The sequence below is a fragment of the Symphalangus syndactylus genome, chromosome 23 (assembly GCF_028878055.3).
Source record: "Symphalangus syndactylus isolate Jambi chromosome 23, NHGRI_mSymSyn1-v2.1_pri, whole genome shotgun sequence".
Classification (NCBI taxonomy): Eukaryota; Metazoa; Chordata; class Mammalia; order Primates; family Hylobatidae; genus Symphalangus; species Symphalangus syndactylus.
The window spans coordinates 45045990-45072015 of NC_072445.2; the positions used below are offsets into that span (position 1 = coordinate 45045990).

Here is a 26026-nt window from a genome sequence, read left to right on the forward strand (position 1 = left end):
AATCTCTTTTTACCACATCCACAACAATGTCTATTGTTTTTTAACTTTTTAATAATGGCCATTCTTCCAGGAGTAAGGTAGTATCTCCTTATGGTTTTAATTTGCATTTCACTGTTGATTAGTAATGTTGAGCATTTTTTCTTATGTTTGTGGGCCATTTGTATATTTTCTTTTTTGGGAAATGTCTATTCATGCCAATTGCCCAATTTTTGATGAGATTACGTTTTTCCTGCTGATTTGTTTGAGTTCCTTGTAGATTGTGGATATTAGATCTTTGTCAATGCATAGTTTGCAAATCTTTTCACCCATTCTGTGGGTTATCTGTTTACTCTGATAATTATTTCTTTTGCTGTACAGAATCTTTTTAGTTTAACTAGGTCCCATTTATTTATTTTTGTTTCTTTTGCATTTGTTTTGGGGGTCTTTATCATGAATTCTTTGCCTAGGCCAATGTCTAGAAGAGTTTTTCCTAGGTTTTGACTTCCTGTTTTCCAGTTTGAATGCTCTTTATTTCTTTATTTTGCCTAATTGCTCTGGCTAGAACTTCCAGTAAAATGTTGACCAGAAGTGGTGAAAGTGGGCATCCTTGTCTCGTTCCAGTAGTCAGGAGGAATGCTTTCAACTTTTCCCTATTCAGTATGATGTTGGTTGTGTTTGCTATATGTGACTTTTATTATTTTGAGGTAAGTCCCTTCTATGCTTAATTTGTTAAGGATATTTATTACAAAGGATGCTGGATTTTATCAAATGCATTTTCTGTATCTGTTGAAATGATCATATGGGTTTTATTTTTAACTCTTTATGTTATATATCACATTTATTGACTTGCATATGTTAAACCATGCTTGCATTCCTAGGATGATACTCACTTAATAATGGTGTATTATTCTATCTATTTGATGTGCTGCTGGATTTGGTTAGCTAGAATTTTGTGGAGGATTTTTCATCTATGTTCATCAGGGATATTGATCTATACTTTTCATTTTTGTTATGGCCTTTTCTGATTTTGGTATCAGGGTGACACTGGCCTCATAGAATGAGTTAAGGAGGATTCCCTCTTCCTCAATCTTTTGGAATAGTTTCAGTAGGATTGGCACCAATTCTTTGATTGTCTGGTAGAATTCAGCTGTGAATCTGTCTGGCCCTGGGCTTTGTTGTTGTTGTTGTTGGCAATTTTTTAAAATTACTGATTTAATCTCATTGCTTGTTATTACTCTGTTCAGGGTTTCTATTTTTTCCTAATTTACTCTAGAAGGGTTGTATGTTTCCAGGAATTTGTCCATTTCCTCTAGATTTTCTAGTTTATGTGCATAGAGGTGTTTATAGTAGTCTCTAATGGTCTTTTGTATTTCTGTGGTGTTACAACGTCTCCAATTCCATTTCTAATTGTGTTTTATTTGAATCTTCTCTCCTCTTTTTTTGGTTAATCTAGCTAATCATCTAATTTATCTTTTCAAAGAGCCAGCCTTCTGTTTCATTGATCTTTTGTACTGTTTTTCTTTCAATTTCATCTAATTCTACTCTGATCTTCATTATTTCCTTTCTTCTTCTAGCTTTGGGTTTAGTTTGTTCTTTTTTTCTCTAGTTCCTAGAGGTGTGACATTAGGTTGTCAATTTGTGATCTTTGAGACTTTTTGATATAGGTACTTAGTACTATAAACTTTCCTCTTAGTATTGCTTTTGCTGTATCCCAGATGTTTTGGTAACTTGTTTCAATCTTGATTTCATTGTTAACCCAAAACCCATTCTGGAGCAGATTAATTTCCATGTATTTGGATAGTTTTCATGGTTCCTTTTGTAGTTTATTTCTCGTTTTATTCCATTGTGGTCTGAGAAGATACTTGATATAATTTTTAAATATAAGATACTTGATCAATTTTAAAAACTTTGTTGAGACTTTTTTGTGGCCTATCACATGGTGTATCTTGGATAATGTTTCATGTACTGGTAAGAGGACTGTATATTCTGCAGTTCTTGGGTAGAATGTTCTGTAAATATGTTAGATCCATTTGTTCTAAAGTGTAGTTTAAGTTTATTGTTTCTTTGTTGACTTTCTATCTCGATGATCTGTCTACTGCTGTCAGTGGAGTGTTGAAGCCTTCCACTGTTATTGTGTTGCTGTCTATCTCATTTCTTAGGTCGACTAGTAAATGTGTAAATAAATCTCGGAGCTCCAATGTTAGGTCCACATGAATTTAGTATTGCAATATCTTCTTGTTTGACTGATCTTTTAATCATAATATAATGACCTCCTTTGTCTTTTTTTTACTGCTGTGGCTTTAAACTCTGTTTTATGATGTAAGAATAGCTACTCCTGCTCACTTTTGGTTTCCATTTGTGTGTGAGATATTTTTCTACCCTTTTACCTTGAGTTTATATGAATCCTTATGAGTTAGGTGAGTCTCTTGAAGACAGCAAATATTTGTTTTGTGATTTTTTTTTATTAATTCTGCCATTTTGTATCTTTCAAGTGGAGCATTTAGACCATTCACTTTCCATGTGAATACTGAGATGTGAAGTACTATTCCAGTCATCATATTGTTACCTACTTTGTTTTCTTCATTGCGTTATTGTTTTATAGGCCTTGTGGGTTTTACGCTTTAAAGAGGTTCTATTCTGGTGCAGATCAGCTTTTGTTTCAGAATTTAGAACTCCTTTTAGCATTTCTTGTAGGGATAGTCTGCTAGTGACAAATTCCCTCATCATTTGTTTCTGAAAATGACTGTATTTCTCCTTCATTTATGAAACTTAGTTTTGCTGGATGCAAAATTCTTGGCTGACAGTTGTTTTCTGTTTAAGGAAGCTTAGATAAGACCTCAATCCCTTCTGGCTTGTAAGATTTCTGCTGAGAATTCTGGATAGTTAAGCTACATTGTTGTTCACAGCCACCAGGCCAAAAGTTCTGAAGAAATATCTATATAAGTCAGATATAATCATTAATTAATGATATTAATCATTAACAATATATTCAGATGTATGCATCTGTCATATATGTATGTGAAAAATATATCTTTATGATTAGAAGCACAGATTCTAGAGTTAGACAGTTGAATTTGAATGTCAGCACAGCCATTTATATCAAACAAGTTATTTACCTTCTCTGTGATGATTTTTTTCACACATAAAATGGATTAATAAGAGAATGTTTACTCATAGAGTTATTAAGATAATTGAATAAGTTAATGTAGGTCAAATATATAGAATAGTACCTAGCATACTCTGGCAAGCACTGTGTAAGGGTTAGCTGCTCCATAATTATTGTTATTATATCCTATTCATATATTATTAATTCTCATAACAACCTACCAGTTAGTCATATTTATCTTACAACTAAAGAAACTGAGGTTCAGATACTTAATTTTGAGCTCAAAATATCACCACTGGTCTGAAATTTTACCTAGGATTTTAATCCAGACCTGTTTGGCAAAAAACTTTTGCTCTTTTCAAGATGTTATTTTCAAGATGTTATTATATCTCCTTTAGAGATATAATAAGTATGACTAACAGAAGGAGCTCTGTCATTTTCAACTCTCAGGGAACACTGTTCACATTGTACCTTGTGGGGTTAGCACTCTCTGGAGAACATAAATCCAATATGAAAAGAATTTTCTGAAGTTTTGTAGAGCGGTGGCCTTGGGGTAGACAGGCAAAATCAACCAAGAATAATTCACTTTCTTACAATTTTATAAAGAAGCTTGCCCACTAGATCTACACAAACTCACGGCTAGAGAAATGAGGACGTGTATTTATTTGATTTATTCAGTTCCAAGACCTATCTTAAAAATTCCTGCAGGGCCGGGCGCGGTGGCTCATGCCTGTAATCCCAGCACTTTGGGAGGTAGATGCAGGTGGATCATGAGGTCAGGATATCGAGACTATCCTGGCTAACGTGGTGAAACCCCTTCTCTACTAAAAATACAAAAAATTAGCCGGGTGAGGTGGCAGGTGCCTGTAGTCCCAGCTACTTGAGAGGCTGAGGCAGGAGAATGGCATGAACCCAGGAGGTGGAGCTTGCAGTGAGCTGAGATCAGGCCACTGCACTCCTGCCCGGGCAACAGAGCAAGACTCCGTCACAAAAAAGAAGAAGAAGGAGAAGAAGAAGAAGAAGGAGAAGGAGAAGGAGAAGGAGAAGAAGAAGAAGAAGAAGAAGAAGAAGAAGAAGAAGAAGAAGAAGAAGAAGAAGAAGAAGAGGGAGAAGAAGGTGGTCATTAAAACGTCATAAATAAATAATAGGATGAATACAAAGAAAACCACACCTAAACCTATCTAGTGAAACTGCTAAAATTGAATGGGAGGAGGTGACAGAAAGAGAGAGAGAGAGACTGAGAGAAAACAAAATCTTTAAAACAGCCACCTAGAAAAGGCTCATTACTTCCAAAAAAGCAATAATAAAATTGACATCTGCCTTCTTAACAGAAACAATGAAAGCCAGAGCCAATCAACTGATATCTCTAAAATGCAAAAAGGAAAATTACTGTTAACCTAGAAGTCTATATCCAGCAAAAACTTTCCTTCAAGAACTAAGTTAAAATAACATTTCGAGGCAAACTGAGAGAATTCAGCAGTCATAGACTTCCAATGAAAGGATTACTAAATGAGAATTCTTCAGGCAGAAATGAAATAATTACAGATAAATAATCACAGAATAATAATCCCAGATAAATAATCACAGAAGTATAGGAACAAAAGAAGAGAAATGAAGAGGAAAAATATTAGGGCAAATCTAATATAACTGAACTTGCAAAATGAAAACAATAATACCCTATGTGATACAGAATATATGTAAATTAAAATGCACTAATAATTTAATAATCATATTTCTACCAGTTGCACAGAAGATATGGTATCTATGGCCTACAATATTTTTAGGAACTCATGAAAATGTTTTCCAAGTTGAAAGATAAAAAACAAACTCCTAGGTGGAAGAAAATGATTTAATGTATAATGTTAATGTATTTGCCTTTATGCCAGATCAGTCATAAAATATAACTTTTAATATTTTTATGGGGGAAGAGGTTCATGAAAGCAAAAGTGGAAAGGGCTCACAAAAGTCATGAGTGGTCCCAGTTCCCACCTAAACTCCAGGGGTTCTATTGCTGAAATGAAAAAGAGAACAATGAATAGTGGGGACAATTAGTAGTTTCCACTCCAAGTTCTACCTGTGGATGTTCATAACCATAAATGTACTTCTTCACCCATTACAACACACTCCCTAGATCGTCAAAAAGAGACAACTCTAATCCTACCCAGTGACTACATATAGCTCAACATTCAAGGACTCTAGGTCTTGATGTGACTCCTCTATGAACAGGGACCCACAAATTAATAAACAAAACAGGCACCTCCTCCCATACTCAACATGTAAAGGCAGAGTAGGAATGGGAAAGACTAGGGAAATAAGAAGATCAGAAAAAAAAGAAACAAGACATTCTGCGTCTCATAAAAGGGAGGACTTGAACACACTGAACTTTAATGATGAAATCTACAGGGCAGGAAAAACAGACTCCCAGCCCTGGACTGAACTCATTTCTTGATTAGACACTGATTCTGCTCTCCAAACAGCACCAGCTTGCTCTTCATGGCTGATGGGTTTGACCCCTTTATCTATCGTTCGCTGCAGCTTCACTGCATTTGTAGCTAATTTTCTGCTGGAATTGGTTTGAGCTTCCAGGATTGGCCAATTATAGTTGCTTGTAAACTAGGCTTCTGATTTCCTTGCCTGAGTATTGGAAGCAATTTTGGAGGTCAGTAGCTCTGGACCTACGGAGTAAACCAGGTGAACAAAGCCCTTCAATTTTTTATTAACCCCAAACCAGTTCCCATTACCAAAACATATCACCTTCTGAATTTCTCAATGGAACTTACATATTTTCTAATTCTACTGGGTTTTATTCTAAATATAATCCCATTTTATTAATATCATCATATTCTTTACTGCTAATGCCAACCTTTCTGACTCTGTGGTGACACTAGAAAGTTGCCTATATTCATATACTTTTTCTAACATCTTAATGGAATTTGAGAAGTAGGAACTTGCAAAATGAGCAATTATCTCTCTTAAATTTAATTTGATTAGGTTTGCATTTCCTGCAGTATTTGTACTACTTTACATTTGTGTATTATTCTTTTATGCATAGATATTTTGGATTTATTAAAGCATGTTCAACTTTAACTGGAATGATAGGAGGACTAATTGGTTCCACTTTGACTGGATTGATCCTTAAGCAGGTAAGAAACATACAGATGTGTAGTTATTTTTCCAATATTAATTGTATAGAGAAAGATTACACACATGAAAAATTGCAGAGAAGATGCCAGAAGGAGATGACTTATGAGTTTTTGCATCATATGAAAATAAATTTGGTCAAATCAGGCATCTCTCCAAATCTACAAATAATACAATTTCTATCTCATTATTTGTCAATTCGATATGTTGAGAACTCTTTAGTAATTGCCCATTGGTACAGAAGTGGACTTCTGTTATTTTTGATAATGAATATGTGGATTGATCAACACAGGTATTTGACTGGCTGAGTGGTAATATAAGTAACAAGATACAGTTTTCTCAAAAAAAGAATGAAAAACCACAAGTAAATAAAGTTAAAGACTGACCTAAGTCTGACTATGAAGGCAGACTTCTGTTTTTGCACATGTCATGGACAAAGTTACCTGAAATCTTCTTTTTAAGGACACTGAAAATGCCCTATCAAATTTTAACAGTTATTTTAAATGCATGCCTCATCTGCAAAAAAACTAAAAGCAAAAGAACATTTCACAGATTAAAAATGAAAGAATAGCCTGATTCCAGAGAGGTAAATGACCATTGAAGCCACTGGCTGCCTTGGGTCTTTGCCTATCCTGGGTAATCTATGTCTTCAGTTATAATGAACAAGCAGAAGATAAGAGATAACATCCTAAAGCCACTCAAATAAGAAGTGTCAGAATGGAAATGCTGGCATAAATCTGTACTCACAAAGAACTACACCTTCATACCACTAGCACCATTTGGATCACATATAAACTTTATTTGGAGGAACACTTACAACCAAAGGAATGGTAGTGTGTAGATAATTCCTCCAAATGCTCCTTATCCCAAAGTTGGGACAGGGAGAGATGGTCTGCATCCACCATGGCCACATTTCCCATAAAGAAGAGTCTTCCACCACCACAATCTCTGTATTTATGGTATCAGAAAAGAAGAAAGCATCATTAGAACCACAGAAGCTCCCTGGTCAGAGAAGTGGCCTCATTAGAAATGGGAAGCACCAGGTGGCCATGGTCTGTTTCCTCCCTCTGAGCATAGTGCCCTTATTCTTCCATTGAGTTCACTCAGGTGTGCAGAGCTGACTTCCAAAAGTTGTTAGCGGAGCTAATTTCTCTGCAAACATCCAAGATGTGGAAAGAAATGTGGTTCCAGAACTGTCCAAAATTGTCTCTGCCTATAAGTTAACTTAGACAGTTCTCATCTGCCCCTGCCTCAGCTTTAAAAGGAGAGAAAAACTGAATACTCTTCTGAGCATTTGAAATTTGAGTGAATCAAATATTTGGTGACCAGAAGACAAGCCTGGGAAGTCGATTATTGTAGCTGCAATAACTTTTCTGGTTCTCCTCTTGGGCATTTCCCCACTTCTTTGAAGTTAGATGTATTCTTGTAAGTTATTGTGGCCAATGAAATATGAGAGGAAGTGATATGTGTAAATTCTGAGAGGAAGCATTAGAAACCAGGAGGCTATTCTTTCCCTTTGATGCAGCAACTAGTATTATTCAGAAGGATGCCTGCAAGGCTACTAACCAGGATCCAGGAATCCAGGTTATATGGAGCATAACTCCTAGCCAACCCATCATGTACCTTTTGTGTAAACAAAAAACCAAATTCTTGTCATTAAAAGCCACTAAGACTTGAGGGTATTGGTTACTATACTATAACCTACTCTACTCTTGACCTGTCAGGATCTATCCAGAATGAATCCCAGAAAGAATAACTGGTAAAAATAAGAATAAATGGCATGAGATGGGGATAATCCAGTCAGAAAACCCAACATACAACTAACTGGAGTCCCAGAAGATGAAGAGAGAAAATAGGGCAGAGGCTATATATGAAGAGAAAATGATTGTTTTCTAGTTTTCCAGAAATACAGAAATTCACATCTTTAAGAAGCTTATAATCACAAGTAGGATAAAAAAGAAACCAGAAATTGCAGAAAAGCAAAGACAAAAAGAATGTCATACAAGCAATCAGAGAAATCAGAAAGATTGCCTCCAAATGAGCAACAGATAGACTGGTCTCTGACTTCTCAACTTCAAGAAAGGAAGACAGAACACAATAAAATTACATCTTCAGTCTGCTTAGTGAAAATAACTACCAACTTAAATCTGTAAACAGTGAAAATATTTGCCAAAAGAAAGACAACATGTTTCAAGCCAACAAAAACAGGGAATTCAATTCACTAATGGACATTTAAAAGTGTTTTTAGGTTTAAAGAAAGAAAATTAGAGATGCAGAAAAAAATGAAGAGCCCCAAAAGTGGTAAATAAGTGGACAAATCCACTTATTCACCTATTTGTTTTATTGGGTAAACAAAAGTAATGCCCTGTGGAGTTTAAAAAACACTATATAGAAAGGATAAAATAAACAATAATAAGAGTAAATAAGTCAAGAGAAGATAAATGAGAGTAAATAAGTGAAGAGAAGATAAATGGAGCAAAGTATTTGAAAGACTTCATGCTGTCTGGACAGGATAAAAGTACTAAGAGTAGAGTTTGATACATGAAGAAAACATGTTGTAATTTCTAATCTAATAATTAAAAAATAGAAAAAGTACATCAATTTCAAAGTAATAAAGATAAAAATGAAATGATAAACATACCTTATCTAAAAGAAGGCAAAAAAAAGGAGAGAAAAAGCAACATAGAACAAAAGGTGCAAATATAAAACAATAAAAATAACTTGGTAAACTAGACGTGCCAGCAGCTAAATAAGCTAAAAGCTCTAACTAAAAGCAAAAGGTGGCCATATTGGATTAAGAAATGAAGCTTAACTCTGTGCTGCTTTCATATAAATATATAATAAAATATGAAGCAACAGAAAAATTGAAATTAACAGAGAAAACAACATTCTATGCAATTTTTAGCAAAAAAGCTGCTGAGGCAGTTAATCTCAGAGGACACCTTAAGGCAAACAGTATTACTAGAATTAAGGACAATCACTTCATAAAGATATATGACTCAATTGACTGAGAAATATGTATATTTATACATATTTTTATACATATTTCTATGTATATATATGTATACATATATACACACATATATATGTATATATATGTATACATATATACACACATATATATGTATACATGTATACATATATACACATATATGTATACATGTATACATATATACACACATATATGTATACATGTATACATATATACACACATATATGTATACATGTATACATATATACACACATATATGTATACATGTATACATATATACACACATATATATGTATACATGTATACATATATACACACATATATATGTATACATGTATACATATATACACACATATATGTATATATGTATACATATATACACACACATATATATGTATACGTATATATACACACATATATATGTATACGTATATATACACACATATATATGTATACGTATATATACACACATATATATGTATATTTGCTGTGGGAATTTTGTGTGTATATATATGTATACACACACATATATATACACACACACACACACACATATATACACATACACACACACACAACATGAAACATTTCTCTCTGAGATTGGAGCATGAAAAAAATGCTTGCTGTCACTATTTATTAATATTAAACATTTTACTATGTCCTAATAAATGAAATAAGACACAGAAATATGAAAAAAAGAAGAAATATCATTAACAGTTTTACAGGTGGCATTCAAAAAAATCAAAAGACTAAGACTACTTATAAGTTATTAGAATTAATAAGTAGGTTTTGGAACTGTGTCAGATATAGAGTAAATCTATAAATATACATTGTTTTCTAAATACCTGAATAAAGAGTGTGAAAATAAAAATTTTTTAAAGGATACTATTTTCAACACCATAATAAAAATTATATATCTAAGAATAAATTTAATGAATTATTCATATGATCTCCACAAAGAAAAACATAAGAGAGAGACTTGAAAGAAATTTTTCAAAAACTAAGTAAATGAAGGGAGATGCCATTTTTATATACTAAAACACTCAAAATTATAAAATATCTCTTTATTCCCCTGAATCAACTGTAGATTCAATGAAATCCCAATCAAAACCCTAAGTTACTTTGTGGAAATTGAAAAGGCTTTTATATAATCGACATATGTTCACAAAGGGCCAAGAATAACTGAGAGAATCTTTAAGAAGAAAAACTGGAATATTTGTTCTACCTAATATTAAGATACATTACAAAGCTATGAAAATTAATACCTTACGTTATTGGCACAAGTAGACCAGTAGAACTAAAGAAAGAGTGTAGAAAGATCCCACATATATGGACATTTAATTTATGACAGAACAGTGCCACCTTTGTCATAAAGAAAGGGCTTATAAAATGGTACTGGGTTAAAGGAATATCATTATGAAGCAAAATAAAATTTAACATATCTCACAACATACAAAAATGTGAAGTAGAGGTGGATTGTACATCTAAAAATTGTAGGCAAAATATAAAGTTTCTAGAGTATAATACGGAGGAATATTTTCATGATCTGACAGAGAGAATTATTTCTTAAAAAGGACACTAAAAGTACTAACATGAAGAACAAGACAATAGTGATAAATTTGCATTAAAATTGAGAACTTCTGTTCCTCAAAATATACCAACAATAGAATAAATAATCAAGTTTGAAAAGATATTTGCAACACATATAACTAACCAAAGGCTTTTAGTAAAAATACATAGTTACTACAAATCAATAAGGAAATGAGAAAAAAAAAGACATAAGTAGGCACTTTACAAGGTGAAATCCAAATAGCTAATAAATATAGTAAAAGACAAATTAAAAACCACAACTTGCTCACACTACACACCCACTAGATTGGTGGTCTATAATACCAATAGTAAGTAATGATGTGCTGAAAAGCAAAATTAATGACAAATGCTGGAATGGTAAATTAGTACAACACTTCTGAGCATAGATATTACCTAGTAAAGCTTAGGTTATGCAATCTTTATGATTCAGTAATTCCACTCCAAGATAAATGAATCTATATACGTTGAGGAACATATACAAAAAAATGTTTATACTATGAGGTTGCCAGATTTTGAAAAAAAAGAAAAAACCCAAGAAGATATAGAGTGCCCAGTTAGATTTGACTTTCAGATAAACAAGAAATAATACAGGACTTTGCTTCATTACCAAAATGCATGGGACATACTTGTACTACCAAATTACTCATTGTTTATCTGAAATTCAAATTTAATCAAATATCCTATTTTTCTCAAAATCCTCTCATAGCAGCATTGTTTAAAATAGTCCCTAAGTTCCTCGAAAATGATGAGAACAGGCTGGGTGCGGTGGCTCACGCCTGTAATCCCAGCACTTCGGGAGGCAGGTGAATCATCTGAGGTCAGGAGTTTGAGACCAGCCTAGATAGACAACATGGTGAAACCCTGTCTCTACTAAAAATACAAAAAATTAGCCAGACGTGGTGGCATGTGCTTGGAATCCCAGCTACTTGGGAGACTGAGGCAGGAGAATCACTTGAACCCAGGAGGCAGAAGTTGCAGTGAGCCGAGATTGAGCCACTGCACTCCAGCCTGGGCTACAAAGTGAGACTCTGTCTCAAATAAATAAAAAAAATTAAATTACATTACATTAAATTTAAAATAAATAAAATAGTCCCATTGAGGCAACATTCAAAAATTGTCAGCAACACAGGATGCAAGAGGACAATGGCATAAGAAAACTATTTTTAAGGATACAAGGCCACACAATGTCTCACACTTTAGGGGAAATGAATAAACTATTTAGAGAAGTTAAAAAAAAAAACAGGAGATGTAATCAGAAAATGAGTGGAAAATAATAATATCAATTATCTTGATTATATTTTTATTATCTTAAAATCAAGGATAAAAGAAAAGAAAAAAAAGAAAGACTATCCATAATAATCAATAGTAAAAAGTTTTTAAGAAATGCCAAAAGAGGGCCAGGTGCAGTGGGTCATGCCTTTAATCCTAGCATTTTGGGAGGCTGAGGTTGGGTGGATTGCTTGAGCCCAGGAGTTCAAGACCAGCCTGGTCAATATGGCAAAACCTCATCTCTCCAAAAAAAAAAAAAAAAGAATTAGCTGCACATGGTGGTGCGTGCCTATAGTCCCAGCTAGGAGGCTGAGGTGGGAAAAAAATCACTGGAGTCTGGGAGTTCGAGGCTGCAGTGAACCATGATTGTAACATTGAGCTCTAGGCTGGAATACAAAGTAAGACCCTGTCTCAAAAAAAAAAAAAAGAAAGAAAGAAAAGAAAAAAGAAAAAAAAAAAAAGCCAAAATATGAACTGTTTGTCTGCATAAGGATGGGGATGGAGACGGAAGATGGGACCAAAAGGAAATGAGAGCCTGCCAAATATTAGCTCTATTATGAAAAAAATAAATATTGATAAAATTTATATATCTGTCTTTCAATTTATGTAGTTCAATATGTATCTACTATAAACAGATATATTTAGCTATGTATTCTTAAATCTCTATAGCTATATATTTTGATCTATCTGTCAAGATAGCTATTTCAACTCGAGCATACATCTGAAGAATAATGTTTAATGAGTAATATAGATAACTTTTATAAACCAGTAGAAGAAAGCTCATTCTCTTCCAAATGAATCCAAAACTTAAAAAAATAAAGCATTGCAATGGAAATTATGAAATAATATGGGAGTAATAAATCTTAACAAAGTAATAGTTATGATAGACGAAAGTATGTTAAATTTGCCAATTAAAATATGAAGACACTCTTTATATGCTTACAGGATACAATAATATGTCGGCTACATAAGATACCTTGAAAAGATGCAGAAAACTTTGAAATAATAGATCAGATTGAAAAAATTAGTTAATTATGAACTACAAGAAGCTAGTAAACAATATCTGATGAAAATAGAATTTTAAACAACATGTATATAGTAGAAAGATAAAAGTGATTATTTTATAAAGTAAAGTGATGATGTTTTTGGCTATGTATAAGTGTGTTTTTCCATATTTGTTAAGTGACTTGAGTCTACATTTTTAATATTACATTTTAAATGTTACAAAACAAAAAAACAAGAGCAATAACTTACAATTACTTTGAATTTTAATTCCTTAGGATCCAGAATCTGCCTGGTTTAAAACCTTCATCCTGATGGCAGCCATTAATGTGACTGGCCTAATTTTCTACCTTATAGTTGCTAAAGCAGAAATTCAGGACTGGGCTAAAGAAACACAACACACACGTCTCTGAAGGTGAGAAGTGATCAGATTAAGGACAATTTTTGAAACTGGGAATGCAGTAGACAGAGGAGTTAAGGATGACTCCTCAGGTGGGGAGGAATAAGGGGTGCATGTTTGGAGAAGAGGAGACCATGTTAAGCCTGACAATATTAGACATCCTTATGGAAATGGCTGTGGAACTCTGTGGGGATGCTAAGGCTGCAGATATACATTTGGGAGACTGGGCCTCTTTAACATCAAAAGGTGAGGATGAAAAAGAGACGTTTGCAAAAAAGACTAGGAAGGGCCTTCAATGAAGTCGGAAGAACAGTTGTAAAACGGAGACTCGAAGTGAAAAAGGTTGGGAGCAAGGACCTTTGGCAAGTGCTATAATACCAAGACATTAAATTATATAAGGTCTAAGAATTTACAAATGGGTTAGGCAAGAGAAACTTTAAAGGTAACCCTGACTAAAATGATTTTCAAATGAATGATGGAGACAAAGAGTCCATTAAGGTGTGTTCAAGGTATGATACTGTGCTTTGCTTATGTAAACTCTATCAGTGGTAAATAAATGGTGGGAGAAATGTCTCTTTGTAGAATAATTTTGGCTAATGCATAAATAAGAATTGAAAGATGTGGAATATCCTTATTTTGCAACCCTCAATAAATTAAGAGATCCAGGTGTTGAATATCAATAATCATTAGTATCACAAAAAGAGAGGCATGAAGACATTATATACCTTCTGATGAAACAACACACCACCACTAATGTCTTGCTAAGAAAATCCAACTGAATCTCATCAAACCTTGGATACAGCTACCGTTTTGGAAGAAGTACAGAAAACAGAGAATATGTTCGAAAAAATCCAAGTGTATCATGAGCAAATCTAAACTGTAGGAGATTTTATAGGTCAAAAGGCTCAGGTTCTTTAATAAATAAATTACATGTAAAGAAAAATAGGGAGGCCGAGGCGGGTGGATCATGAGGTCAGGAGTTCAAGACCAGCCTGGCCAAGATGGTGAAACCCTGTCTCTACTAAAAATACAAAAATTAGCCAGGCGCGGTAGCGGGCGCCTGTAATCCCAGTTATTCAGGAGGCTGAGGCAGGAGAATCTCTTGAACTCAGGAGGCAGAGGCTGCACTGAGCTGAGATCACTGCACTCTAGCCTGGGTGAGAGAACAAGACTCCGTCTCAAAAAAAAAAAAAAATAGGGGGTAGAAATGGATGCTCTAGATTAGAAAGAACTTAAATGACATAACAGATTTTTAAATATTGGCAAAATGAAACACTATAAAGGTATACATGTGGGTGATAAGTCTATAAAGAAATACAGAAAAATAGATTATTATTATAAATGTCAAAGAAGTTATTACTTTTAGGGGCAGGGAGTGACCATTTGAAGAACTTCGGGAATCCTGGCAATATTCTATTTTTCATGTCCAGGCTAGTGACTACAAACATTTATCCTATAATAATTCATTGAGCCAAATATTTGTGCAATTTTCTGTGTCTCTGTGTTTTATTTTATAGTATGAAAAGAGAGATCAAAAGAGAGAGAATACTGTCTGAGGAAACTGAGACAGCCAGGATAGGCATTCCTATAAAGGAAATCAGAGAAGTGGTGTGGTAGCTGTAAAGGGATGTAGAACCAAGGAAGGTTTTGTTTGTTTGTTTTTTGTTTGTTTCAGAAGATGCAATAGCATATAAGGTGATGGTATAATTCAATAATGAGGTTCCACAATGTAGGAGATAAGGCACAATGACAGAATTAAAAAGTACTTGACTCATCTGGAAGGGATGAAATTCAAGCACCACAGCTGGGGTTGGCCTTGGGTAGAAACCTAGAGCTTACCTACAGTGGCAGAGAGAAGGCAGTGTTGTATATGTGATGGGTTAGTATATAGGTTGGCATCTCATCTGTGCAATAAGCAATGAGGTTCTCAGTTAAGAGAGAGGGGCTGAGAGACAAGGAAATGAAGAAAATACATATTGGTAAAGAAGGTAAAATTATCATCATGAGCAGATGATATGGTTGTCTACTTAGAAAATCCAAGTGGGTTGACTGGAAAACTACACAAACAATAATGAATTCAATAAGTTTCCTGGAAAATTTATTAATAAATAAATTTGTCACCTTAAACAAAAATAGCCAGTTAACAAATTTATTGGAAGAAATGATCCAAATGATGTTTGAAGAAAATTTTCTTTTAAAAATAGGATCTCACTCTGTTGCCCAGGCTGGAGTACAGTAGTGCAATCATAACTCACTGTAGCCTCAATCCCCTGGGCTCAAGCAATCCTCGTGCCTCAGCCTTCTGGGTAGCTGGGACTATAGGCATGCAACACTACACCCAGCTAAAGGAGGAAAATTGATAGTGTCACTCAAAAATGAAACTGAGTCAGTATTAAATTGATCTAGTATTGCAAGTACTAAAAATTCCCATAACGGTGTACTCACAAAAATTTGCCAAGATGCAAGCATAACTCAAGATTGTTGATTTAGAAATGGCAAAAATCTGGATATGAAATTAAGCATGTTTGCCAATGCAGCCTTAGTTAATACATTTTGTTTAAGTAAATGGAATATAACCAGCAGTTTAAAAATACAAAAGCTTATCTGAATATTTTAATGTAGAAATATCTGAGATTGTCCTTATAAATAAGCATGTAACAGCACTAGAAAATATCCCATAGACGTTAGCGAAGGTTTATCCTCTGTTTCCAAGACACAGAGTGGGGCACAGCTATGAGAACAATCACTTTACTTTATTCATATTCCATAAATCTTATTTGTTTTGTATATATTTGACCTATTAAATATTGAAAGTTATACCAAAGTTTTCCATTATTATTTCTATCCATTTTTCTTTTTATGTCTGCTTTGGCAGTTACTATTGAATACTATATTCTGATGTTACAATTTCAAAAAGATTTTGATGAGTATATCTTAATTTGAAATTTACTTTTGACTTTATAAACTTACAAATCCTTCCCATTCCATAATTTTTACTTTTAATTTACTTTCTGATATTGATATGACAACCTTAAATTGTGGGTGTGGGTGTGTACTTATTTTAGATTCCCTGGAATACTTTTGCATTGCCTTTAAATTCCACCTTCCTGAGTCATTTTATTTAATGTTTTTCTTGCAGAGGGTATATAGCTGGGTTCAATTATTTCATCCACTTTGAGAGCCGTCTCCTTTGTATAGATGACTTCAATCCAACTGCAGTTATTGTCATTACAAATATACTTCATTTTCTAGCATCTTACTTTCTATTCCCTTAAAAAAAATCCTCCTTATCTTTTTGTTCCTTCTCCTCCTCCTGCCTCCTTGCCTGCCTCTAGCAATTTAGATTTGTAGAATATTTTAAATTTTGATTGTGCTTATGCTCTCTAACTCTTCTTTGAAAATGTGTTCATTTTTTCTATTTACATGCTATATTCTTTTTCTGCTTTTTTTCTCCTTCCAAAATACCAAACACATTCAGTGTTTCTAATTATTTTTCTTTGGTTCAGGCTAATTCTATGTAAGCCTGTAATTCCCCAAAGAGGATGTGGGTAGAATTTCCTCCATTCTCCTTTCTGTTTACCTGGTTGCCCTTGGCATCTTTCCATCAGGCTGGCAGTGGAGGTTTTAAATTCTCATTTTAGATATTAGGCTAAGTGGCAGAGGGGCTCTGGGAACACCAGTATGGATAGTGCCATAGTGCAGGAGGTATTCTGGGCCTTGCTGTTTGTGTTGCTGTGCTAATGGTTGTTTCTTCAACAACCTGTATCCTCAGGGCTGTCAGCCATTCAGCAGCACACAGGCATTTTATTCGTGGAATCAGCAGTATTTTACCTGTCACTCTCAAACTGACACATTGCTGCAGAAGAAAATAAGAAAAGGCAGAATCATGGCCTTGCGTTTCTCCTGTAGCCTAGAAGCCATTGCCAATATGCCTGGCACACCAGGATTGCAAAAGTCCATTGGTTCTCAGATGCCCTGCCTCCTACCCAGCCTCACCCAGGAGGAAGTCGCTTTGCAGCCCTGGAACTTCTCTTTCCACCGCTCTCTTCCCTCTGAATGTACCAAGTTCATGAGTTTGGTAGACAGCTGTGAGTTGATTTCCAATGTCACCCTTTATTTTGGCCCTCAGTGTTTTGAATTTATTATAGTAAATAGTCCTTTTTGATTTGGGTATGAGGTAGTTCTCTAGGTTTTGTAATGTTCTATTTTTGCTTCTTTATTTCAGTGGATCCTAGGGACAATAGTTGAATAAGGGGCATGCATTGTGCTTGCGGTAGTTCCTTTACAGTGGGGCTTCTCAATCTCTTGTGTAATGAACCACAACTCAGAATATAATGCAGAGGATTCTAAAGGAGACTAATTATGTTGAAATAGTTATCAAGATACTAAAAAGCATGTTTATGATAACATGATTTTTATTAGTGCTTTAGTTTTAAAACAATATTGAACAAAACAAAGTATTTTGAGATATTAGCAATAATTGTCTGAATAAAATTTCTCTAAAGAGAAATTTAGGGGAAAGAGGCTATCCTAGTGAACAGTTTGTGAACAGGGAGAGGCAGATTTAAGGTGCAGTCTAAAGAACAAAAGGAGAGTTCACCGTTTATAGAGAAAGTTCCCTCCCACGTTCCCACTCAGGTCCACTTACGCAAATGCATGATTCAGAGTTGCTTAGTTCTGACAGGTTGACACTTGCTGAATTCTGATTGGTCAACTCAGGCCACAGTCTATTTGTTGGTTCAGGCACATAAACAGGAACAAGCCACTATGAACTTCTCAAAGTTAAGAAGGTGTATGGGTTTTATGAAAACTCAAAGTGCATGTGTGACCTCTAGTCAGCAAATGACTGCTTGGCTCTATTTTGATTTTAAGCCCAGTTAGCCAATCAGCATCCAACTTGAAGGATTTGTTCTTTCATAGTTCACAATTGTAATGTCATAGGAAAATACCTGTGATTTTTATTGATATCTAAGTCCTCAGTACTACCACTGCTATGATGTATTGCCTACATTCATAATGGAAGGAAATGTTAAATTTTAGTCAGATGTTAAGGAATAAATATGTAATTTTTTTCTATGTAAATTCACAGACCCTAGATTAAGAATCCCTGCTATCTAATATTCATTCAGACAGTAAATAAACATATTTAAGCACTTTTGTAGGTGCTGGGATAGAGCAGTGAGCAACATCATCAGGACTTCAGTGCCTAAAAGAGCTTCACATTTTGATAGGGGGAAACAAATAGCTATATTTAAAGAGGATAATTCCAGGCACTGATATACTAAAAAGAATATGAAATAGGGTAACACGATAGAGCATGTTCAGGAGGGCTGTTTTTGCTAGAGGTCAGTGAGTATTCCGAGGATAAGAAATAATGTGCCTCTCCTTCTCATCACTGAAGTCTCAACACAAATGTCACCTACTGGGCAAAATTTGTTCTCACTTGCACCCAGCTCTCACTGTTCTATCCCAGCACCTATAAAAGTGCTTAAATGTATTTCTTTACTGTCAGAATGAATATCAGAAAGCAGGGATTCTTAATCTAGGGTCTGTGAATTTACATACTCTGGGAAAGAGTATTCCAAGCATAAAAAATAACCAAGGAAAGTAATCTGGGATGAGAGTGAGCTCAGTATTCCTAAGAGGGAGAATGGAGGGCAGGGTGGTTGGAATCTCATAAGTAAAGAGAGATAAATTGTGTAAGTGGTTAAGGTTAAGTGGTTAATGTAGTGCTGCCAGGTCATGGCAAAAGCTTGTTTTGCATCCAATTCTGTCTATAATCAAATCCATTGGATACTTTTGAGAGGAGGGACTTTCCTGATCAATGATTTATAAAGATCATTTTTGCCACCTTCTAGAGGAAGGACTTTAGGAAAACAAGAGTAAAGGCAGGGAGACCAGGACAGATGCTGTTTCAGAGGTTCAAGTGAGAGATGTTGGCAGTGCAGACTAGGATGTAGGCAGGGGAGATGGTGAGAAGCAGCCAGATTCAGATAAGTTCTGGAGGTACAGTAGGCCAGACAAGGCAGGGAGATTGTGAACTATGCGGAAAGAGAAGAAACAAGGCTAGGACCTAGATTTTGGCTTTAGCAACTAAAGAGTGTTTATTACTGAGATTGGAAAGCTTGACAGGGAGGAGGATGGGGTAGGATTTTGTCCACATTAAATTGAAACGTTTCAGAGATCAAAAGGAAGCCGCTGGTTTTATAGTAAAGGTTCCTGTTCAGGTTCTCATCCAGTTCCTTTATGCAAATGAAGGATGTTGGGTCAGCATGATCCTGATGGGGGTCTTTTGCAGACAGTTGTTAAAACAGGCTAGAACAGTTTTAAAGGGGAGTCAAATGTATAGCCCAAATATGTGGAAGACTTGTAGACTGGTCTCGAACTCCTCACCTCAAGTGATTCGCCTGCCTTGTCCTACCAAAGTGCTGGTATTATAGGCGTGAGCCACCGTGTCAGGCCCCACCTAGCTTTTCAATCAGGCTCATTTATGTAAATAAAAAATTGAAACACGTTTAGTTGTGATTGGTGAGCGTAGCTGATTTCTGATTGGTTGGCAAAAATGAGTTCTGGTTGGTCGATACAGCTGAACTCTGATTGATTGACTGAGGCTGCTGAGCTCTGATTGGTTGGTTCAGGTGAATGCTGAAAGTCCCAAATATAAAAGATGCAGATTTTCAGGGAACTGAGAGTATGTGTGTGACTCCTACCTGGTCAGAAAATTGCTTCTTGGCTCTATTTTAAACTTAGGCCCAGTTAGCCACCTGGGATCCATCTTGAAGAATTGGCTTGAAGGATTCACATTTGTTCACTATGTAAATAGATTTTTAACAGTAGATTTAGGTGAATATGTTTGGGTCTGCAAAGAGAAATGGACTGTACAGTTCTATTCCTTGAAGGCAGAAACAGAGAATGAAGCCACGTGAGTAGTAGGAAATGTTCCCGCCACCTTTGCACCTGCAAATGGACTCGATCACTTCACAGGCCTATTTCTCCTTCAGACATCGTCACAGCCATATGGGCAATGGGCAGGAAAGAATTTCAGGACTGTGATAGTATTTTAACCTCCTGTAGGCCTTTAAAATGTTCTGTGTTAACCACTTAAAGCATTCAGTGGCTTTGGAGTCATCCAGAAGGTGTGAGCTCACGCAGAGCCAAAAAGGAGAGAAAGAAGAGTGTTTCCTTCTAGACAATTCATAGTCTTTAGTTCATCTGTAGACGTTTATTGTGTGGCTTAAGTCAGGATTTGGGTTTAACTAGTGTTTGAATTTTACCACCATTGTTTTTTAAAAAATAATTTGTGTTTTCCTCTCTGACTTAAAATACCAACTTTTAGTAAAAGGAATCTCTGTATATTTAGGTCTATTTCTGGGCTTAATATTTAGTTTAATATCTATTACTAGACCTGTTATACAATATATTCACTGGTCTAAGTTTTAATATATGTAAACATCAGGCAGGTCAAAAAACACATCATTTTCACTTTTGAAAATATTATTTTCTAGTATCAGCTGTTTATTCTTCCAGGAAAGTTTATAATCAGTGGACCATATTTAAAAAGACCTATAGCAGTGTTTTCAGAGTTGCACTGAATTGCAATAAATCCATTGGGGAGAAATTGGTAGTTATAACAGTACTCAATATCAATATTCAATATCAATAGTAGTCAATAATACTGATATAAGAACATAATAAGACTGCCACTGCTGAACTTGGCTTCAGGTTTTCCTCGGTCAAGTATTAGGTTGCTTCTTGCATTTCCTATGCATTTCTTAACAAAACTTAAGGCTGTTATCTTATATTTTCTGAATTTGATTTTTATTCATTGTATTTTCAGGAATATTGGAAAGATATCATTTGAATATATTTAATTTTTTAACTGAAAAAACTATTGCTAAGCTGTCTTGTTAGTATGGTTTTGAATAATAGATTCTTGTGTTTTAGGGTGGATGATCCTCATCATTTGCAAATAATAACAATAATAATGGGCTAATATTGGGATTCCTTTATTCTTTATGGCTTTAATTACACAGCCTCTAGGCATATTCTTAAATAATAAATTGGCTGTTAATTTAAAATAGGCATTTAATTATGTTAATGAATTGTCTTTTTGTTCTTTTTTAGATTGAAAATCAAAAACCAAGAATAGAAATTGAGTTTTGTTAAATGTGTTTGTAGCTTCTATTCAGATGATTGTATATTTTTCTTTGTTGTGATTTATTAATAAAATATATTTTTAATATTAAAATCAGACTTCCATTCCTGATATTAAAACTTTTTAGATCAAAGAAAGTTAATATTACAAGGACCTTGGGATTAGTTTGATGGGGCAATGGAGCATTATATTTAGTTCTGAACTTCTTAGTATCAAAAATAAAATAGAAAATGCAATTAAAAAATAAAATAGAAGCTCTTTGTCTAATAAAAATATATCAACAACATTGCTTTGACGGAAGCAAAGCTTTCCTGGGACTGAATTCTTCGAGTGAATAATGTTGTGGACGGAACATAAATAGGAGTAAGAGCTTCTCCACCATCTTCCAGACCCATGGATCTGGGCTTTATTAATCTATTGGGGTATTAAATCAGATGTTTACCAAATACCTGGATGGAGTATTGTTAACGTTATAACCATTGAGTTGAACAAAGATGATTTCAGGGATGTAATCAAAATGCAATTCTATTTTTTATCTCCTACCTTCACTATTAGTTTAACTTGAAAAAAATCTCAGGGTACAGGAAAGTTTTTAAGAGTAGTACAATGAGCTTTTTTTCCTTAACCATTTGAGGGTAAGTTGCTAGCATGACGCCCTCACCATCATCTCCACACCACTCACACACTTTAGGGTATCCTACAAATAAGGACATTTTTCTACTTAACCACAAAACAACCATCAACATCAGGTAACTAATGCTGATACATTTCTACCATGTAATTCTGAGACCTCATTCACATTTCATCAATTGTATCAGTGATATTCTTTTCGGCCAAAAGATTCACTTCAGAATCTTTTGGCCAAATGTTGCATTTAGTTGCCATGTCTCTTTAGTTTCTTTAACTCTAGAATTGTTCTTAGTCTTTCCTTGACTTTGAGGACATGATTAGAGAGTGCAGGCTAGTTATTTTGTAGAAGTTCCTCAGTGTAGGTTTCTTTGATGTTTTCACATGATTAAATTCAGGTTAGGGATACCACAAAGATATCCCTGTGTTCTTCTCAGGTCATTATACCAGGAGTCATATGATGCTGATATGTACCATTTCTGGCTCTTCATTTGAATAAGGTGGGGCCTACCAGGTTTTGCCTCTGCAAAGTTACTCCTTCTCCCATTGAAATTAACAGGTAGTTTGTTAATTTGGAACTATGTAAATATTTACATACTTTGGAACTATGTAAATATTCACATACTTTGGAACTATGTAAATATTTCATCCTACATCAGACTTTCAATTTATTCACTTATTTATTTTAGTAAAGCTCATAATTTTCTGTTTTATTTAGTGATTTATAATATATTACTATTTTTGTTTACTTTGGTGCCCAATTTATCTCAATTTTGGCCAGTTGGAGGTTCTTCGTCATTCTTTGAGCACTTTCTTACTTACTTTGTGGCACAAAACAAAATTCCAGAGTCATCTTGCATTTTTCCCTGACCAAGCCCTGAAATCAGCCCTCACTCTAAGAAGCTCTAGTTCCTCTTAATGTTTGAGAATTGTATTTAGAAACCAATATCTCAGTGGTGGATGTGTTCATAGCTTCTGGGGCCTCTGCCCTCAGGTCCACTAGGTAGACAAAGTTAGGGACTATATGTGTATCCATACCTACCTACCTACCTACCTACGTACCTACCTACCTATCTTTCTACTGATACCCATGAACTTACACCAGTACTTCCATTCCAATCTAACACAAAGTTTCTTCAAGTTTTCTACTTTTCCATATTTTTAACTTTCTTTTCCAGCAATGAGCTCCTATTAGCCTTAATGTTTGTATTTACTTTGTCAATCCCCTTGTGTGCCACCATCATCCCATTTCCAGACATCCTTCTCATTCTTTTCCCAGGCCTACACCCCTCACTCTTATGCCCCCTTGTGGATGCCCTCCTTTCCTGCCCATGCTCTGATTCCCTGATACAGGCCACACCTCTTGGACCAAGGCAACCTTCCTCATCTCTGTTGGACACTGACATCTTTGCCAAATTGCACAACTTTGCCTAGAAGCTTTCCTCAACTCACTTCAGTGGACGAGGCTGTCACCCAGCTCAGACACCCTCTGCACCTGGTCAGACTTCAGCATCCTTATGCCAGGCTGTCCTCCTGCATGAATACAATCCTCACCCTGCACAGGCTCTGACACCTCTCACTGGGCCAATGTGGCTCCCCACACTGTGTCCTGCTGGAGCATCCCCAGGTTAGCCATTAAGCAAAATAAGCTTGTGTTTAGGGCACCAAGAAAAGAGGGCACCACAGAGCTTTCCCCTAGCTGTCATGCCCTTAAGTCTTTCACTGGTCATATGATGTTAGTAACATTTTTTGTAATTGTCTTTATTTGCTGTTTAGATTTAATCTAAAATTTTTTCAAAAGTGCTCTTTGGCATGGTGAGTGACTAAAGTTTAAAAGTTTAATTTGAAGGTGATATCAGATATAACATTTGTATCTGTCTCATGATCTGAGGGTTTTGCCTCCCTGAAAGCTAGCTGGGTCTGGCTAGCATTTAACTCATCAGCTGATTTGTTTAAGGAACACTTAAGCTCTTTATTTTAAGAAATGGAAGGGCCAAGTGTGTTACAGAACCACCAGATTCATATTCCCACTACTCAGTAACAAACTAATGCACTCAGCATATAGGTTTTGCAGCAGAGAAAGAATTTAATGAACGCAGGGTGACCAAGCAAGAAGATTGGGCGAATCCTCAGAGGGATCTCCATTTCCAGAGGAAACTCCTTTTCCCCCAAGGACTCCTGTGCTGGGATTTTTAAGGGAGTCTTGGAGGGCAAGGGCTAGAAAACTGAGGTTACTGAGTGGTCAGGGTAAGGGGGATGAAGTCATCAGGATGTATTCTTTGGTGAGCCAGCTCCCTGTGGGGTCCTGTAGACCAGCTGACACAGTAGTTTCACTGATAGGCAGGACCTGAAAGAATAACTCAAATAGAAAACTTAACATTTCACAATGCTTAAGTTGTTATCTGCAGAGCAGCTAAGGGTGGATGCCCTCCTGCCCGTGGTCTATAATCTTTCGACAAGGTCTACCTGATTTTGAGGCAGTAGGCAACAAACAACTCTGAGAAAGCAGGAGAGAATAAGCTGACTTCATGATTAATGCTGGATGTGCTGCAAGCTTGGTTATTTTCATTTCTCCCCCTCCCTTCTTCTCTGATTAATTTTGTAAAGTTTATAGGGATGGTTTCAAGGTGGCAACATGGTTGGTCTGCATTTAGGGCATCATTGTTCTTAATCTGGCCCTGCAGTGAGGCAGCCTACCTTGCTTATTATTTCCCTACCCTATCCCAATAACTCTTTTTTTTTTTTAAAGTAGAGATGAAGTTTTGCTATGTTTCCCAGACTGGTCTTGACTCCCGGGCTCAAGCAATGCATCCACCTTGGCCTCCTAAAGTGCTGGAATTTCAGATGTGAGCCACTGCACCTGGCCTCCAATAACTTTTGAACAAATTCAGAAAATTAAGTGAGAATGCAAAGGTTTAGCTTTTCCCTTTAAACCTGCTCAGTGAAGAAAGAATTTTAAAAGTCTAGGTTATCCCACCCCCACTATAACCCACACATTTATTTATTTATTTGTTTATTTATTTATTTATTTCCTTGTTAAGCCCTCTTAGGTAATAAAAAGTACTGTGGTCACTTTAAATAGCAAGCACGCATTCCCAGTTAGGTAACTGAAAATATTTATTTAAATATAGAATTTAGCTAGTCAATTGTCATACACATACAAGACTCCTTCCCTGTGTCTCCAGCTGGGACAAAGCTGCAGGCCGACCTTCTCCTTCAGGGAGAGGGGTGTGAGCACTTTCTTCTGTCTCGCTTTTCTCCTTATCCACTAGGAGGCGGACTCCACCTCTGACCCCTCCTGAGGTGTAACCAAGAGAGAAAGGAGGGGAAGCAGGCATGGAAATTTCTGGCTTGTTTGGCCGCATTGTCAGTTGCCCTTATGCTCCCCGGGCTGGTAGGTGTTGAAAGCAGACCCTTTTTTTCATGCATGAGAGGCTGACAAGGCAGGAAATGCACTTGGTTTTTCCAGCTGCCCATCTCCTTGGCATCACAGATCCACTCCACACAAATCTCCCTTTGTGGATATCCCTTCTCCCTTCTAGGTGGTTCCTTGGGGCTGGCTATCACTCCTTTGTGACCTGCATCTAATCCATGGGAAACACACATGTAGCCTCTGGTCCAACAAAATGGAGAGGTCCCGTCCACTCCAAATGCAGTGGTCACTGTCTTTCTGCCCTGTTCCTCTGGTGGAAAGTCAGAGCCCCTCACTCCCAGATTCCTCAGGAAAGCCAACAGCTGACCCATGGGCCCACCCAAACACAGGCT

General features: G+C 35.8%; 1 protein-coding gene across 1 annotated transcript in view; it reads left to right on the top strand.

Annotated features, from left to right (window-relative positions):
* Positions 1-13762, top strand: part of SLC17A1 (solute carrier family 17 member 1) — a 39465-nt gene extending 25703 nt beyond the window's left edge. The window contains exons 11-12 of the mRNA XM_055264257.2: positions 6138-6228; positions 13358-13762. Coding sequence (XP_055120232.2) covers positions 6138-6228; positions 13358-13492 — 226 coding nt within the window. The 3' untranslated portion in view covers positions 13493-13762. The remainder of the gene's footprint in view (positions 1-6137; positions 6229-13357) is intronic.
* The last annotated feature ends 12264 nt before the right edge of the window (positions 13763-26026 follow it).